Source organism: Pristiophorus japonicus, chromosome 2 (assembly GCF_044704955.1).
Source record: "Pristiophorus japonicus isolate sPriJap1 chromosome 2, sPriJap1.hap1, whole genome shotgun sequence".
NCBI lineage: Eukaryota > Metazoa > Chordata > Chondrichthyes > Pristiophoridae > Pristiophorus > Pristiophorus japonicus.
This window is the reverse complement of record NC_091978.1, coordinates 225,281,026-225,299,300: the sequence shown is the minus strand read 5'-3', so window position 1 is coordinate 225,299,300 and position 18,275 is coordinate 225,281,026. Positions and strand designations below refer to the sequence as shown.

The window sequence follows — 18,275 nt, the reverse complement described above, 5'->3', positions numbered from 1 at the left end:
AATCAAACAGAATTGTACTAGCAGTGCAACTGTTTACAACCTTTGAAGAACATATCCACATTCATTTTCACTTTATCCCACGTATTAAGATGTGCTAGCGGATTTTTTTTATAAAGAGCATACATTTCCAAGAGCTTCATATGGAATATCATTACATTGCTCAAATAACATTTGTCATACAATAGTTACCTGATTGGTTAGATATTTTGGCACGTATACCTTCCACATCTGTGCTTCCCTAGAGACTGCTTTCTCCAAAAGGACGGCTAGCCTCTGGCTTTCCAAGGGTCCTGAAAACTTCATGACACCTCTTGGATATGCCAACCTCCCAAATGGATACAGCTACCTGCAAATTAAGAGCAAAAATAAAATCAATATAAAATATAGTTTGTGCACTAATATAGAACTGATTTGTACTGAACTGTACATGATGGTCCTCTATCATAGTAAAGCAGTTCAAATATAGTTTCGAAACCGATTCAGCCCAATAATAATTCATGATAACATTCTAACAGTTTTAATTTTCTTCTCTCCCTTCTCTTCTGAAGCCAAAGAGGCAAAATCTACAGGCACCCATCATTTCCCCCAAATTACTCACATCATCCTCTACATGGGCAGCCTGTCTGAACACTGTTGCGGGAGAGGGGCACAACACCATAGCCAAGCCTGATCCATTCCCCACCCAATATCTACCCATTCCCAGAGGAATCACTGGTGAGAGAGGGGAAATTCATCATGGTTCCTGTTCCTAATCGTTATCCAAAAGGGTAATCAGGCCAAGCGCATCACCTCTACCACCATCCCAACTGAGATCAGCTAACTTCGCAGATCAGGGATTGAATCTGTAACCTTCCTCGTCTGTCTGACTCCCCCACTCACTGGACAAACCTGCCAATCAAGACAGTCCTTTTAGTAATTTCTAATAGTTATGACTTTAGTTAGTTTCTTTCTACCAGCAATTAGATGATTTCCACATACTTCTTTTTTCAGTTGCTTAAACAAATGAGATTCACAAACCTATCCAGTATTCTTAGGACTCAAGCTTACAAACCTTCTGCAAATATTTTGCTATCTATGTCACTGGGATGGCTTGTTTTATTAAAATAAAGGTGGAAATTAGTATTCATAAGCAAGTTAATAAACTGATGGGAAAGAGAAACAAAATATGATGGCCCGGTGACCTCGGCCTTTGTAGAAAAGCAGTATTTTTATAACTATGCCTTTCTGGTGCTCAAGTGACACATTTCAATTAATGTCAAGTAATCGCTGAATATTATTTATTTCTTAATTATGAATAATTTTATTAGAATCAGATGAGATCCATTTAATTCACAAAAAATAAAATTGAGTGTGTTCATCTTTAAAAGCGAAGTCATTACCTATTTTAAATGGGCACCAGCGTAACTGGCCTCAACATTACTGAGCTAGAGAGAGTGTGTGTGTGTGTGGGGGGCGCGGAAGTCAGCCAGGGCCCCCATTCCCAACTGCTGTCCAATGACCCCAGCTGGAAAATGCAGATACAGGCATAGTGAGGATAGGATTGGCATCTCAGTTATGATAGCCTCTATCGTCAAATAGGCCACCAAACCTTATTGTCTAGGTTTGGATGAAAAATGCCCACTTAGGCAAGGTACCAGAGGACTGTAGACAGTCGTGGAACTATACCCCAGGAAAAGTCATCAACTCCAGCAGAGAAAAGACTAGGACAGAACATTGCAAAGAAAAATATAACAAAACCAACACAAATACAAACAGAAATTAAAGACAGATACAGTGAAACCTGTAAAGTGCAGACATCTTAAGGGCTGGCATCAACTGTCTTTTTTTTGCAGGAATCCTTATTTTCAAAATGGTCATTGCATGTACTGTAGAAAAAATATTCAGTGGAATAGGGAGTTTTTTACCCATCATCCACCATGGCAGAGGAACCGCTCTAACCCTGGGTTAGGCCATGCATGCATTCAATTCCAGACATAGAGCGGTTTAACTGTCTCTGTGAAGGCTGGGTAAAGAGTTCTCCATTCCACAAAAGCCGTTTTTTTCACAAAACCCACTGGCACTTCATGCTGACCAGCATGAGAATTTGAGGACAGAAAGGAAGCAAGCTGCAAGGGGAAGCGCCAGTGAAAGTTCCAGATACAGCAGCTGTGCAACAGGTTGTGGCCCGTGTGTTAATTTGTAAAAAAGACTTAGCGCATTGAAAGCTGTCCGTAGTTCGTAATTTGCGAGTGTCCGTGGTTTCAGAATGCCTCATATATTTACCATGCAAGTTATTTGGGTTTCTCAACAAGTGTCCGTTTATTCAGGTTTCACTGTGCATCCTAAGTATATTTTGCTCAAACCTAAATGTAAATTTTTTGCCAGAAAAAGTTCAATGCTACAACAGCCACCAATTAGTGAATTGTATTCCATATTGAAATATTGAATTCTGCAATGAGATTAAAATGTTACATAGCTCTGGCACAAGATGTTGAACAGTACAAATTCAAGGGAACAGAGATGATAGCTTTTAAAAACATTTACTAAATTATGGTTACATTTACAAGGAACACAGAAAATGCAGTTAATTATGATCTTTGAAATGAAACGTAAGTACACAACAAAGTTTAAAGACAAAGTATTTTTTAAATTAAAGTATTTTAGAACTTTTCAGGCCATGAACCTGTGAGATGTGCTGTTATCAAATGGACGCGTTTATTTGTACTGCCAAAATGGCCAACATGTTTGTGATTGGTTCCCTTAGAGGATAAGCCACACCCTGAAGTTTCACAGGAATGTGTCACTGGAACCGCCCATCCCAAGGTCTCACTGACTTTGCAAATTGTAACTCGATCCACTTTGACTTCCTGAAGCGACAAAGGACAGAGCTCCCCAGAAGAGAGCATGGGCCAACCGAAATCCTGTAACCCAGTCCAAGCACATCCCTCCCCCAGCCAAAGTGCCTTACCCCAGTCCAAGGGCGTGCCTCCCCCAGCCGGTGCCTTACCCCAGTCCAAATGTATGCCTCCCCCACCCAAAGTCCCGCACCCCAGCACAAGTGCATACCTCCCCCAGCCGAAGTGCCTTACCCCAGTTCAAGTACATCCCTCCCCCAGCCAAAGTGCCTTGCCCCAGTCCAAGTGCATGCCTCCTCCAGCGGAAGTGCCTTACTCCTGTGCAAGTGCATCCCCCGCCCCATAGATGGGGTAGGTATTGTGCACAGACTGTTAACAGGTTTATTGGATATGACGGGAATAGTGTCGTGACTTCTGGACATCATCCACTCCAACTATGTCCCGAGTTCCCTCTCTCCCCTCCGATTTCCCCCCCCGCCCACCAACTGTGGTCTCTCTTGCTCTCCCCAGCCTCTCTGCCCTCCCCAGTCTCTCACTCTCCCCCCAGTCGCTCACTCTCTCGCTCTCTCTCCCCACCCCCCCGCCTGGCTCGATCTCTTTCCCCCCACCAGTCTCTCTCTATATCCCCAGCCTCTCTCTCTCTCTCTCTCTCTCTCTCTCCCCACCCAGCTTCTCGCTCTCTCCCTTCACCCTCCCCCCCAGCCTCTCACTCTCTCCCTTTCCCCTCCCCCCAGCCTCTCTCTCTACCCACAGCCCCTCTCTCTCTTCCTTCACCCTCCCCCCCCAGCCTCTCACTCTCTCCCCTCCCCCCGTCTCTCTATCCCCAGCCCCCCTCGCGCTCTCACTCTCCCCCCAGCATCTCGCTCTCTCCCTTCACCCCCACCCCCTCTCTCTCTCGGGCCCAGGACAGCCGCACTCAGGGCCCCTCACACCAGCCCTGGGGGGGGGGGGGGGGGGGGGGTAAGGAGGAAAGAGAGAAAATCGGAATCTCAGGTCCTGCTTCTCGGCACCACGTGCATGGAATGATTCAGCCGGGGGTGGGGGGGCTTGTCGCCTGTCAGTCAAAAAAGTGCAGTGCAAATAGTTACTTTGCTTTCAAATATAGTCAATATTGAGTCTAGATCAGTTAAAAATAGAGCACTGCAGATTTGTTCCAAAATTGAATGTAGTGGGGTACAAAAATAAAACACCTTCAGGCTCCAGTTACATTAATATAGTGAAAAGTTTCTAGCCACAGATGACACTAAGCTGGGTGGCAGTGTGAACTGTGAGGAGGATGCTAAGAGGCTGCAGGGTGACTTGGACAGGTTAGGTGAGTGGGCAAATACATGGCAGATGCAGTATAATGTAGATAAATATGAGGTTATCCACTTTGGTGGCAAAAACAGGAAGGCAGAATATTATCTGAATGGTGACAGATTAGAAAAAGGGGAGGTGCAACGAGACCTGGGTGTCATGGTACATCAGTCATTGAAAATTGGCATGCAGGTACAGCAGGCAGTGAAGGCGGCAAATGGCATGTTGGCCTTCATAGCGAGAGGAATTGAGTATAGGAGCAGGGAGGTCTTACTGCAGTTGTACAGGGCCTTGGTAAGGCCACACCTTGAATAGCGTGTGCAGTTTTGGTCTCCTAATCTGAGGAAGGACATTCTTGCTATTGAGGGAGTGCAGCGAAGGTTCACCAGACTGATTCCTGGGATGGCAGGACTGACATATGAAGAAAGACTGGATCGACTAGGCTTATATTCACTGGACTTTAGAAGAATGAGCGGGGATCTCATAGAAGCATATAAAATTCTGACGGGATTGGACAGGTTAGATGCAGGAAGAATGTTCCCGATGTTGGGGAAGTCCAGAACCAGGAGTCATAGTCTAAGGATAAGAGTTAAGCCATTTAGGATCGAGATGAGGAGAAACTTCTTCACTCAGAGAATTGTGAACCTGTGGAATTCTCTACCTCAGAAAGTTGTTGAGGCCAGTTCGTTAGATATATTCAAAAGGGAGTTAGATGTGGCCCTTATGGCTAAAGGGATCAAGGGGTATGAAGAGAAAGCAGGAATGGGGTACTGAGGGAATGATCAGCCATGATCTTATTGAATGATGGTGCAGGCTCGAAGGGCCGAATGGCGTACTCCTGCACCTATTTTCTATGTTAATTTGTTTTAAAGAAATGGGAGTTCAATCTTCTTCACCCATTGTACTACCCCTTTATATCACACCACCACAATATAGTACCTGAGGCTGCTGCGGTAGAATCTGCTTCATTTAAATTGCAGGGTGGATCCCCCAACACCAGTGCAACCAATTACCAAACAACTGCACAAGTAAGCTTCCAAATGCACAACTACTTGCTATAGTGAATGTTGCAAATATGGATTGGTCTGATCTTCTTCCTCTATCAGAACCAATAGTGCTTGCCTTATGCTGGGATATCTGCCCAAGTCTCAAAAGCCTTTGTTCTATTAAAATAGGGCTGAATTTGCACCACCATTCTGCACCTACGCTGTGTATTTGGCCTAGGCTGGTTTTTTTTGGAGCAGACTAAAATCTGCAAGTTTCGCCAAAGTTTCTGCGCCACCCTAAAGTACTTGTGTCCGACTTTTTTAGTTCCCGATTTTTTGACGTCACTGGGGGCGGAACCTGCCGGGTGTGCTATTTCTGGCAATTTAAGCGAGTTTCGCCAAGTACGATTTTTTCAAAAATGGCGCACTGCACTCTTCTGAAAAGCCTTACCTACATTTGAGAAAATTGGTGCAGAGAAGAGAAAATCAGCGCAAAGACACCATTGTTTTAGCAGAGCTGAACACACGGCACCGGGGGTGGGGGGCCTTTCGGCTCGGGATTGCAGCAGCACAGGCACTGTAGAGGTGAAAAAAAATCTATAAATACTAAAAAGGAATTTTATATTGTTTCATATATTGAGATTTCTATCTGTTGTCCCAAATCTCACTGAGAGATCTATTTTACAAAGGGGAAATGCTATATTTGTGCCTCAGCCCTTCAGTGTGTGCCTTGTTACGCTGGCAACCTCAGTTTTTCGGCACAGACCTTAAGCTTCATCCACAGAGCTTAAGGACAATCTGCGCCGCTGCAAAATGAAAGGTTATGCCAGAGAAACTTGGAACTTTTTTTGGTGGAGTCGGGCCACTAAGAAATCGGACGTACCTCAAAAACTACGCCAAAAAGAGTCCATGTGAAATTGTGCACCCATAGTTTGGAGCCACTGCACAGAGGTTGGGTAGATACATGGAAGCAGATGTTACTCTACTGTTCCAATCTCGATTCTTTAAAATCTCAAATAAATGGCTGACTCTCAGTGCACCATGACTGACAACCCAATCCAGGATTGTTCAGTTTCAGGGGGCCCAAGTTTCGAGCCGCGCCTAGAATGGCGCAGTCCCGACCTGGACGCCCGTGTTTCGCGCCACAAAGTGCGCCTAAAAAAACCCTCCAGATTCTCCACCTCCCTGCAGGTCCTCTGGCCCGCAGCGCAGCAGGAGCTGTAGGGGGCGGAGCCAGGTCCCTGCGCTGAAAACAGTGCCGGGACCTCTGCACATGCGCGCTACAGTGGGCGCGCATGTTCAGTAGCTCCAGGCGCCAAAAACTGTGTGGGAGGGGCCGAAGCACGCAGCCCCTAGCCCTGGCCCAATGGCCTCACTGGGGCTGCGTGAATAAGGCTTCTCCCACGGCCAGCTCCTGCTTCCTCCCGACCCGACTCGACTCCCGCTTCCGGACCGGACCCGACATCGACCTGACTCCCGCTTCCCCCCCCCCGCCCCGGACCGGACCTGACACCGACCTGACCTGATTTATTGATGTATTTATCATTTATTATTGATGATGGCTCTTTATTTCTAAAACTGAAGTGTTTAATGTTTGTAAACTTCCCTTTAAACCCCTCACCCCACCATTCCCTACGCCTGATTTGTAACCTACGCCTGATTTTCTAAAGTGTAGACAAGGTTTTTTCGAGCGTACAAAAATCTTTACTTACTCCATTCTAAGTTAGTTTGGAGTAAGTTTTCACTCACGAAACTTTGAAATCAGGCGTAAGTGGCCGGACACGCCCCCTTTTGAAAAAAAAAATTCTGTTCCAAAGTGAAACTGTTCTAACTGACTAGAACTGGAGCAAACTAAATGACGAGAATTCCGATTTCTAAGATACTCCTTTCTACACCAGTTGCTCCTAAAAATCAGGAGCAAATCATGTGGAAACTTGGGGCCAGAATGTGTACAATCTGCTGCTGCTTTTCAACTTGATGAACTTCCTTAGCTAGACGTGTTATTAAAGGCTGATCCTTTATTAGTGGAGCAAAGCTGCTCCTTCAGTAGTCTAAATCTACCAATGAGGGAGCAGCCTTTGCCAATCCTAGGAATTCCAACAGCTGAAACCAAAGACAGAAGAAACATACTTATGCACACAAGAACACAAATAGAAACTAATCAAACTGGGGCTTCAAGATGTGGATAATGGGCCTGATCTTGGGCACCATCTTTATAACCCACCACACCAACCAAGCTTTTGCACTGGTCTTGGAGTGCTAGTGCTCCCAACTTTGGGTTGCTACTGACCAAAATTCATAAAGAAATTAAAAAGTTGAGCTTTAATTAGATTTCTTTAAAACATGTTTACTAGTGAAATATAACAGGAGTCTGCTGTCGGCAGAGACGGCAGAGAAATAATCCAGCCAACACCACGATCAGGTGATACAGATATTAGCGATCAGATTCCTTGTGAGAGCTGTCAGATGCAAAGAAAACTAAATCAGATTTTGTATTCCCTATTTCACCAATAAATACAGTAATACACGCAGGAAGAACGGATTAGAATGGCAATATTCGTTCCACTAGTCAACTTGACAGAACAAGCTTAAATGGGTGTCATTGCACAGAATAAATCATTAGTCTAAAGCTAACTTGGCAGAAATGCAGATCTCACTTTGGTGTTTTATACTACACTAAGCTTGTGCTCACTTAGTTCTGCATCTGACAAGTGTCAACTTGTGATAAAGATCTATTTTTTTCCTTGCTTCATACTGTGGTAGAAACGTGCAGTGCACCAACAGTGTTAATACTGTGTTGTGGATCAATCATGACAATGGCTGTCTGGCATCGGAACAAAGAACATTAGTGAAACAAAAAACACTTCCATATTTACTAGCAGTTTTTAGATTATATATTAAAAACCCACTTTCTACCAAAACAAATATAGATACTCAAAGAAAAGGCAGTAATATATTAGCATGGATAGAGGATTGGCTAACTAACAGAAAACAGAGAGTCGGGATAAATGGGTCATTTTCCGTTTGGCAAATAGTAACTAATAGGGTGCCATAGGGATCGGTGTCGAGGCCTCAACTATTTACAATATATATTAATGACTTGGATGAAGGGACCGAGTGTAATGTAGCCAAGTTTGCTGATGATACAAAGATAGGTGGGAAAGCAAATTGTGAAGACACAAAAAAATCTGCAAAGGGATATAAACAGCCAAAGTGAGTTGGCAAAAATTTGGCAGATGGAGTATAATGTGGGAAAATGTGAGGTTATCCACTTTGGCAAAAATAATAGAAAAGCAAATTATAATTTAAATGGAGAAAAATTGCAAAGTGCTGCAGTACAGAGGGACCTAGGGGTCCTTGTACAGCAAGTAATCAGGAAGGGCAAATGGAATGTTGGCCTTTATTACAAGGTGGGATAGAGTATAAAAGCAGAGAAGTTCTGCTACAACCGTACAGGATCATCATCATAGGCAGTCCCTCGGAGTCGAGAATGGCTTGCTTCCACACTAGAAATTAGTTCTCAGGTGACTGAAGAGTCCAATGAGGGATCTACAGTCTCTGTCACAGGTGAGGCAAACGGTGGTTGAAGGAACAGGTGGGTGGGGTGCCTGGTTTGTCACGTGCTCCTTCCACTGTCGACGCTTGGCTTCAGCTTGCTTTCGGCGAAGAGACTCGAGGTATTCCGCGCCTTCCCAGAGGTTTATTCTCCACTCTGGGCGGTTTTGGGCCAGGGATTCCCAGGTGTCGGCGGGGATGTTACATTTTTTCAAGGAGGCTTTGAGTGTGTCCTTGAAACGTTTCCTCTGCCCACCTGGGGCTCGCTTGCCGTGTCGGAGCTCTGAGTAGAGCGCTTGTTTTGGGAGTCTCGTGTTAGGCAGGCGGGTGAAATGGCCCGTCCACAGGGCTGACCGAGTGTGGTCAATGCTTCGATGTTCGGGATATTGGCCTGAGCGAGGACACGGACGTTGGTACGCCTATCCTGCCAATGGATTTGCAGGATCTTGCGGAGGCAGCATTGGTGATACTTTTCCAGTGTTTTGAGGTGCCTGCTGTGCACAGTCCATGTCTCTGAGCCATATAAGAGGGCGGATATCACCACTGCTCTATAGACCATGAGCTTGGTGCCGGGTTTGAGGTCCTGGTCTTCAAATACTCTCTTCCTCAGGCGACCAATGGCTACATTGGCACACTGAAGGCGGTGTTGGACCTTGTTGACAGTAGGTTCCCGAGGTATGGAAAATGGTACACATTGTCCAAGGCCTCATCGTGGATTTTGATAACCTGGGGGGTGGGGAGGGCAGTGCTGTGTGGCAGGGGCAGGTTGGTAGAGGGCCTTTGTCTTACGCATGTTTCATGTAAGGCCTATGCTCTCGTACGCCTCGGTGAAGGTGTTGACGATGGCTTGGAGTTCACGATGGTTTGGAATTCGGCCTCCGAGTGTGCGCAGACACAGGCGTCGTCTGCGTACTGTAGTACGATGACGGAGAATGGGACGACCTTGGATCTGGCCTAGAGGTGGCGGAGGTTGAACAGATTCCCATTTGTCCTGTAATTTAGCTCCACTCCAGCGGGGAGCTTGCCAAAGTTGAGATGGAACATTGCAGCAAGGGGGAAGATCGAGAAGAGCGTTGGTGCAATGACACAGCCTTGCTTGACCCTGGTCCGAAGGTGGAATGGGTCCGTGGTGGATCCGTTGGTCAGGATTACGGCTTGCATGTCATCGTGGAGCAGGGGGTGAATGGTGACAAACTTTTGAAGGCAGCCGAATCTGAGGAGGACACTCCATAATCCCTCACGGTTGACAATGTCGAAGGCTTTTGCTTATTGGTGAGGCCACACCTAGAGAACTGCATACAGTTTTGGTCTTCGTATTTAAGGAAGGATATACTTGCATTGGAGGTTGTTCACAGAAGGTTCACTAGGTTGATTCCGGAGATGACGGGGTTGACTTATGAAGATAGATTGAGTAGGTTGTGCCTATACTCAATTGGAGTTCAGAAGAATAAGAGGTGATCTTATCAAAACTTACAAGATAATGAGGGGGCTCGACAAGGTGGATGCAGAGAGGATATTTCCACTCATAGGGGAAACTAAAACTACAGGACATAATCTCACAATAAGGAGCCGCCCATTTAAAACTGAAATGGAGGAGGAATTTCTTCTCTCAGAGGGTTGTAAATCTATGGAATTCTCTGCCCCAGAGAGCTGTAGAGGCTGGGTCATTAAATATATTTAAGGCAGAGATAGACAGATTTTTGATCAATAAAGGAATAAAGGGCTATGAAGAGTGGACAGGGAAGTGGAGCAGAGTCCATGATCAGATCAGCCATGATCTTATTAAATGGCAGAGCAGGCTCGAGGGGCCAAATGGCCTACTCCTACTCCTGGTTCTTATTCTAGAGCTAAAAACAAAACTCAGGAAGTTAGACGAGACATCAATACTTTCTGGAGAAGACCTGACCGCATCACAGGTGATTTGTGCAAAACCAGCCCACATCCTTCTGCAAAAGCTTCAGAAATGGAACCCTTCATATAAAAGCTTTTATGCAAGTGAAGAGATACAAATGCCAGAAATGTGTTACTCAACAGTCATTCACACGATTTATTCAAATGCAGAGACAGATTACTTTTCTGTTAGTTTTTCAATCTCCTGTTGCCACAAACCTTCAGCATCACAGAGCAAGACTGGATTTTAAAATACTGAACTATTATTACAGCACACTAGAAGCCCTCCCTAACTCCATTCAATGGGCTCAATTTTTCCCAGTGACTTGCACCGCTTTTTTGGCCTAAATTTAAAAATCCAAGTTTCCCCAATCTTTGTGGACCAGCGTAATTCAGTTAAGATTTTTTTTAGGTTTTTTTTTGCATCATAGGAGGTGACCTAATGTCTGCGCCAGTTTTTCACAATTATGGAAGTTTCTCCTAAGATGGCGTATGTGATCACTCCCGAAAACCTTCTAGGCACTTAAGAAAAACCAGCGCACCAGGGGAAGGGGCTGTTTCCCGATCATTGCGCTTGGGTGTGGTCCATGCTCGGGCGTCGTCCTTGGGGAGAGAGAACAAAGAACCTTCTGCCTGCCTGCCGTTTTGAGCTTCTTGCAAAGATGCAATTTATACATGGGGGCAATACTAACAATGCCATACCTTGTGCAAGCCTTCTGCATAGTGGTGCTGCGTAGAAGACAACTGATTCAATGTCATCACGAGGAATCTCAGAGCATGTATGGTGATGGGCAGGAGGCCTTACCCACGTCGGCTATAGAGACAGGCGTTCATACCTGCACCTGAATGATGCAGACTGTGTCAGAAGGCTGTGTTTCCGCAAATAAGTTGTAACTGAGATCTGAGAGTTAGTAAAAGCAGACCTGCAACCTTGAAGCATCAGGAGGGTTGCTTTGTCAGTTGAAGTGAAGGTTACAGCATCACTTTCATTCTACGCATTTGGATCGTTCCAGACTACAACTGGGGATGTGGGCACCATTTCTCAACGGCAACACATATCTGCATTCGGCAGGTGACTGCTGCATTATATGCCTGGAGGAATGACTACATAAAGTTCCCCATGACCGGCGAGGCAATGCATGAAAGGGCTATGGGCTTCTCCAGGATTGCTAGCTTCCCAAAGTACAGGGCTGCATTGATTGTACCCGCATCGCCTTGCAAGCACCTTTGGAGGATTCAGAGATGTACAGCAACAGAAAAGGCTTCCACTCCGTTAATGTGCAGCTCGTGTGTGACATGCATCGCATCATGTCAGTTGAGGCAAGATACCCTGGGAGCACCCATGATGCGTTCATCCTAAGCAAGAGCGTTATATCAGCGTAAGGTAGGCCCAAACCTGTGGTCGGAGGCTCACCGGGCGCCGTCGAGGATCGGGTGCATCAGCTGAGTCGGCCACGTCCAGTGGGGAGTGAAAGGCTTGGCAGCAGGAAGGTCGATCTGGGAGGTAAGTCTGACGCTTAGTGATGGAGGTGAGCAGGCATGGTTGGGGGATGGCTGTGGGCTCAGGTAGCTGCCCTTGCAGCACGGGGTTTAGGGGTAAGGGAAATACTTAGGGGTAGAAGATGCACCTACTATTAGGTTTTAAAAAGTGGGGAGGGGAGATTGGGGGGGGGGGACAGAAGTTGGAGGAAGTGTACCCGGGAGGGCGCTGAGCACCTCGAGTCTCATCACCGAGAGCATGCAGAAACCGAGCGCAGGCAGCGGAAGAAGCGTGTGGCAAACCAGTCCCACCCACTCTTTCCTTCAACGATTGTCTGTCCCACCTGTGACAGGGACTGTAACTCCCACATTGGACTGTTCAGTCACCCAAGAACTCATTTTTAGAGTGGAAGCAAGTCTTTCTCAAGTTCGAGGGATGGAGGAGGAAGCCATGCAATTACCTGAACCCGGAGCACGACAGCGGAGAAGGGCGGGCCGTCGTGCCCCTTTAACGATTGCTCGAGCCTTGTGCTGGCAGCTCATCCGTGAACGCTTTGCTGCCTGAAGGCTCAGCGGCAACTATTCCACATGGACCCTGTTTACTGTTTGAATATGTTCCGTAATGCTGTGTTGTGTTAATGGAACAAATAATGGAAATGATTCAGTTATAATTTAAAATATATTTTATTGAAAAGTTTAACATTTGTTTGTACTTAACTTTAATAAAAATATTCTAGTATCAAACTTCAAAGTTTTCAGTTAAGATCACTTACAAACTTTTAAACTTGTAAATTTACATAACTTAGAAAAAACTTTTAATTTGAGAACAGTTACAACAGTAACAATAATAACAGAAGCAGCAAAGGCTGCACCCATCTCTCCTCTACCTTATTCTTGGTCTTGGTCTTGTTGATTCCACTCCTGCCCGCAGCATTCTCAGGTTGGTACAAAACTTAATTCTTTTGAATCTCTCAGGTAATGCGCACTTCTTGATGGGGGTGGGGGGCAGGCAGTAATGTGGAAGGCCCGGCTTGGGCCTCTTCAGAGGCTGGTCTGGGAATTGGAGTGGGAGTGACAGTTGATTGTCAATGAACGCGGGGTCTGGGCAGATTCCCTTATTGCAGCAGCTAACTCCGACATTCCCTCCCTCATGTGCCCTAACAGTGTGCGAACTATCTACAACATTCCCTCCCTCATGTTCGCCGACAGTATCTCAGCTACCTTAGACATGCCCTCCCTCATGTTGATCAACAGTGTGTCAACTACCTGCGACATTCCCTCACTCATGTGCACTGACATTGTTTCAGCTGACAGACAGTCCCTCCCTCATGTTCCCGGACAGTGTTCCCATTTCTCGTGAGAGTGTTGTTACTTCGCCCAACAGTCCGGATACCTCATCACCCACCCCACTGATGGTGTCCAGGAGTGATCGGGTAAGGTCAATGCTCTCCGCACTCATTGCCATCATCTGAACCACGTTAGATCCTGCACCTCAGGAGAGCGCTGTCGAGCTCTCCTTCCCTTCCTCACCCTGGGTGTGGCTTGCTGCATCCCAGTGGGACCCACAGCCTGGGACGGTGGGGTCCAGGGTGTGCCTTGCTGCATCCCACAGGACTCGCAGCCTCGGACGGTGGGGCCCTGGGTGTGCCTCGCTGCACCCGACTGGAATCCCCAGCCTCGGACAGAGGGAAACCATGGAATGTCCCAACACTCAAACCACTCAGGGAAGGGGCTGGCACCTCAATGGGTGGCATCTGCACCTCCTCCAGAGTGAGTATAAAAGTGGGGGCTTCATCAATCCCCTCACTCCCATCTCTTGGTCTGGAAGGTAGGATTGGAAGATGTTCTCCTCTTCAGGCTTGTCCATGTCTGAATCATCTTCTGCATTGTCAGAGTTGGCCTCAAGTTCTGCAAAATATAACAGAACAAATGGTTAGCAGCAAAGGAGGGGACAGGGTGGGTGGCATGACTAGGCACACACAGGGCAGGCAGCAGGCTCAGTTGAAGGACCACGATGAATGATAGCACATTGCGTCAACCGAAGCATAGCTGACGGAGACATCCCCATGAACCGAAGTATGGCTAGCCCACGCAGTATTTAACATTTAGAAAAGCCAGACTGTGGAATTTGTATGACTTAACCTCTCCCTCGAGTGTGGGCCCAGCTTGTGCAGTGGTGGTTGCTTTTCTCCAGGCAGGACCAATCAAAGCAGCAACCCTCTCTTCCAAGAGCGTTAGTGGGTGCAGATTTGCCGGGCCTCCTCCTGTTCGAGTTCTTTCCTTTTTGTTGTGTGCCACCTTACTCTGCAAAGATGAAAATATAACTTTTTAGAGAGGGTGTCTTTCTGCTGGGTGGGACATATACAGTTGGTCACATTTACAATTGCAATTCCAGTGAATAAATGAAAATGTTACTTACACTAACTACTTGACCAAGGTCCTGCCACTTCTTTTTGCACTGGCCTCCAGACCTCGGGGGTAGTTACCATCGCACAGTAATCTTCTGCAAGTTGTTTCCAGCGTTTCTTCATTCCTTTCGGTGGAACTTTTACATGATCTCTGTTGGTGTCCAGCTCGTGCCATCTGCTCTCAATCACAGTAACTAGTGCCTCCAATTCATCCTGTAAGAAATTCTTGGTCCTTGCGCGCTTTGCATCTTGTATTGCAGCTCCGATTTTTCCAATGAGAATTAAAGTTCTCTCACACAACTGGCTCTTTAAAAATGGCTGAATGCAAACCGGGAGCTTTACTTGGCATGCGCGCCCATAGGAATCACATCAAAAACATCCTTTTTTTTCGCGCATACGCACGCATGTTTTTTCAGCGCAGACATTAGGCTCCACCCCCCGAGGCTACAGGACAAGTTGCGCAGTGCCAATTTCAAAAAATAGAATTGGGGAAACTTGCTACTTTTTTTTGGAGTAGTTGGGGCTAAGAAAAATGGGCGTAACTCTGGCAATACGCCAAAAAACGGCATTGGAGAAAATTGAGCCCAACATTTTGCCACCTTCTCAATCATTCCAAACAAATATAAAACTGCAACAGAGATTGTATCATGGTTACCAACATTTCATGATTAGGGCAAAACAAGATCTAGAATTTCAAATTGCACCACAACAAATCAAAATAAAGTTGTTTAAAAAAACCTGAATGTTGTAAATTTGAAATAACAGAAAATGCAAACTCAGTCAGCAAGCGAGAGAATTAGATTATACCCAAAATATTAACCTTACAACAGAACTGTTCTCACCTAAAATCTTTCAGATGGTGACTAATTTGCTATACATTTCCAACTTTTATTAATATATAGTTTTTGGGGAGCTGTATTTTCAATCACCATTTGAAAGATTTCTAATTGCTGAGCCACGAACTCGAAAGAAAGGCAAGACACCTTACATGAAAACAAGTTAAAACATAATAAAGTTCACTGCCTATTCAACAGCACATTTTACTTTTGGGCAAAGTAAAAGTCTATTGGCTCAAAGGATTACTGGTTCAAAATTAGGTTCCATAATAAATATATATTTTTTTTATTTTATAGCATAATAGCCCATTAATTTGCAGTTAGCAGCGAAGCACTGCTGGCCTTGAAGAAAACGTCCCACGATCTCTGTAGCAAGAATTTTGGCTTTTACGACGCTCAATTGAGATCAGTTCAATGTCGTGGGAAATCCATAGTGCGAGCTGCTGTGACGTCAACAAGCTGTCTAAGCCGCCAATCACAATGCACAATTCTCAGGTGGGGAACCAGGATGTGAAGAAGCCCTTTTATTCTGACTTTTTAAAAATGTTAGAGAACAAAACAAATATTGAGGCTCTCACTTGGGGAAATGGTAAACCAGAAATAAAGATGAACTTTTTTTTTTTAATTTAAAAATTCTTTTAAAGTTTCTTAAAAATTATAATTTTTTTTTATTAAAATGGAGAAATTTGACACTCCACAAAATTAAAATTCATTTTTCAGAGCCATAATCTTTGTTTAGCAGTCAATACGCTGTTAAACTCCCAGTTACACGTAATCCAACAAAGTCTAACTTTTAATGTGGAATTTACCAGCGATATTACAGGGGAGAAACCGAAGTCTGTCAGCTTCACTGATTTCCCTGATTACATTGTTTGCCGGCTATGGTGGGGTGGGGTGACCCCCAGAGCGCAGCCAATGTTGGAGCAGTGAATGACTGACCGCAACTTCAGGATTTCTGCGTTAGGATGCGCCTGCGCTAAATCCTGAAGTTGCAGTCAGTTTTAAGTAACAGTGAACGCTGTTCGTTTGTTGTTATTACCCACCTCAAATTTCAGGCCAATGTCGTCGTCTCCCCAGCCACCTGCTGCTCCCCCACAGAATGTCAAAGGACGAGAGAATTTTTAGTGAATCTTTGGAGACCTTAAACAATATATTTCCTGCTGCATCAATCTATGCTCAATTTCAAATCATCACAGGGCCCGCAATTTACACTCATTTCCAAGTGAAGTTGGAAGACGTAATTTGCCTCAAAAATCCTAAGAGTTGCATTTCAAATAAATTTGCAAATGGAATTTACTGCCATTTATCCATTGTATTTTATTATACAAAAATACACACAAATACTTGCAAATAATTTAGAATCTTGGTCTAATTTATATACGTATTTGTAAGTCTGCTTAGACTATTAGGGACAGGGAATTAAAAATGACGAACCCAAAATATCAAATCTTTCTCTTCTCCCCAGGCAACACATGCACAACATCAATTTGTTCTCAAAACTCCACCAATGAGCTGTACACCAAGAAGTGTGCAAACCATCTTGGGTACAACTCATTGCCAAACCGTCCTCCATCTGCCCTTCCGTGCACACTGGCACAGTTGAGAATTCCAATTAAACATTTCTGGGGCGTGGTGAAACAAATCTCTCGCAGTTCCATAGTAGCAGGCAAAAAATTTAAAGTCAAACTGTAGGAACAGTACTTTCATCTAATGTTTCCTCAATCCCATTAAATTTAATTAAAAAAATTAATTTTGATTACGTGTGGCATGAACAAAATATTCAAAAAAGTCACATTTGCATGGGTTGTGAAAAGTAAAAATTATTTTTCTATGCCACAATATCACCTGATCATGCTATCAAATAAAATCAAGATAAGATATGCTCCATTTAAGTAAAAAGTACTTGGACTTTTTCTTCCTCTCATTTCTTGTTCAGAGTTAAAGACCTACCAAACACACAAGCCCTTCTTCCTCTAATCCCAAGGTTGCTTGACCCAGTCATCTCCCTTCTCCTGAGTTACTTGACTGAGCCACACTAGAGAGTTTGATGGGACAGGGCAGGAAGAAACTACCACAGCAAAAAAAAACACAAATGGCCATCCTAAACATCCTTGCCTTGCCTAGTGGTTTTAATTATTCTTAGCTAATATTACCCATCTCTTCTGGTCATTGTTTGCTGCTTGGACAATCTCAACTCTGACAGCAAGTTAAACAAGGCAGCACTACTGTCACCCAAGGCTCCAAGACCCACCTAAATAAGTAGACTTTGCCAGCACCTCCAAAGTCATCAGATCTTTCAACAATATAAAGACTACCTCGAGGCTCAGAAGACTCCAGCCTTTCTAGGTAATGGGATCAAGCTTGTTTCCTGGAACCGTTCTACAACAGAAATATCATAGCTATACCCATAACACAAAATCTTACATCTCTGTGCAACTTGTCATTGTTCTCGGTCCCGCCACAAACTCCATCCCTTTCCATTTCTGTCTGAGGCTGAACCACACTGTTCGCATCCTTGGTGTCATATTTGACCCTGAAATGATCTTCCGACCAGCATAACCAAGATCGCCTCCGTAACATCACCTGTCTCCGCCTTTGCCTCAGCTCATCCGCTGCTGAAGCCCTCATCCATGCCTTTGTTACCTCTAGACTTGACTACTCCAACGCACTCCTGGATGGCCTCCCACATTCTACCCAACGTAAACTAGAGGTGATCCAAAACTCGGCTGCCAGTTTTCTAACTCACACCAAGTCCCGCTCACCCATCACCCCTGTGCTTGCTGACCGACATTGGCTTCCGGTTAAACAACACCTCGATTTCAAAATTCTCATCCTTATTTTCAAATACCTCCATGGCCTCGCCCCTCCCTATCTCTGTAATCGCCTCCAGCCCCACAACCCCGAGATGTCTGCGCTCCTCTTATTCTGCCCTCCTGAGCAGCCCTGATTATAATCGCTCAACCATTGGTGGCCGTGCCTTTTGTTGCCTAG

At 45.2% G+C, this 18,275-nt stretch overlaps 1 protein-coding gene across 1 annotated transcript in view; it reads right to left on the bottom strand.

Annotated features, from left to right (window-relative positions):
- The window catches only part of ccni (cyclin I), a 93,722-nt gene that overhangs the window by 55,885 nt on the left and 19,562 nt on the right, over positions 1-18,275 (bottom strand). Inside the window, exon 2 of the mRNA XM_070871028.1 lies at positions 190-346. Within this exon, the coding sequence (XP_070727129.1) occupies positions 190-303 (114 nt within the window). The 5' untranslated portion in view covers positions 304-346. The remainder of the gene's footprint in view (positions 1-189; positions 347-18,275) is intronic.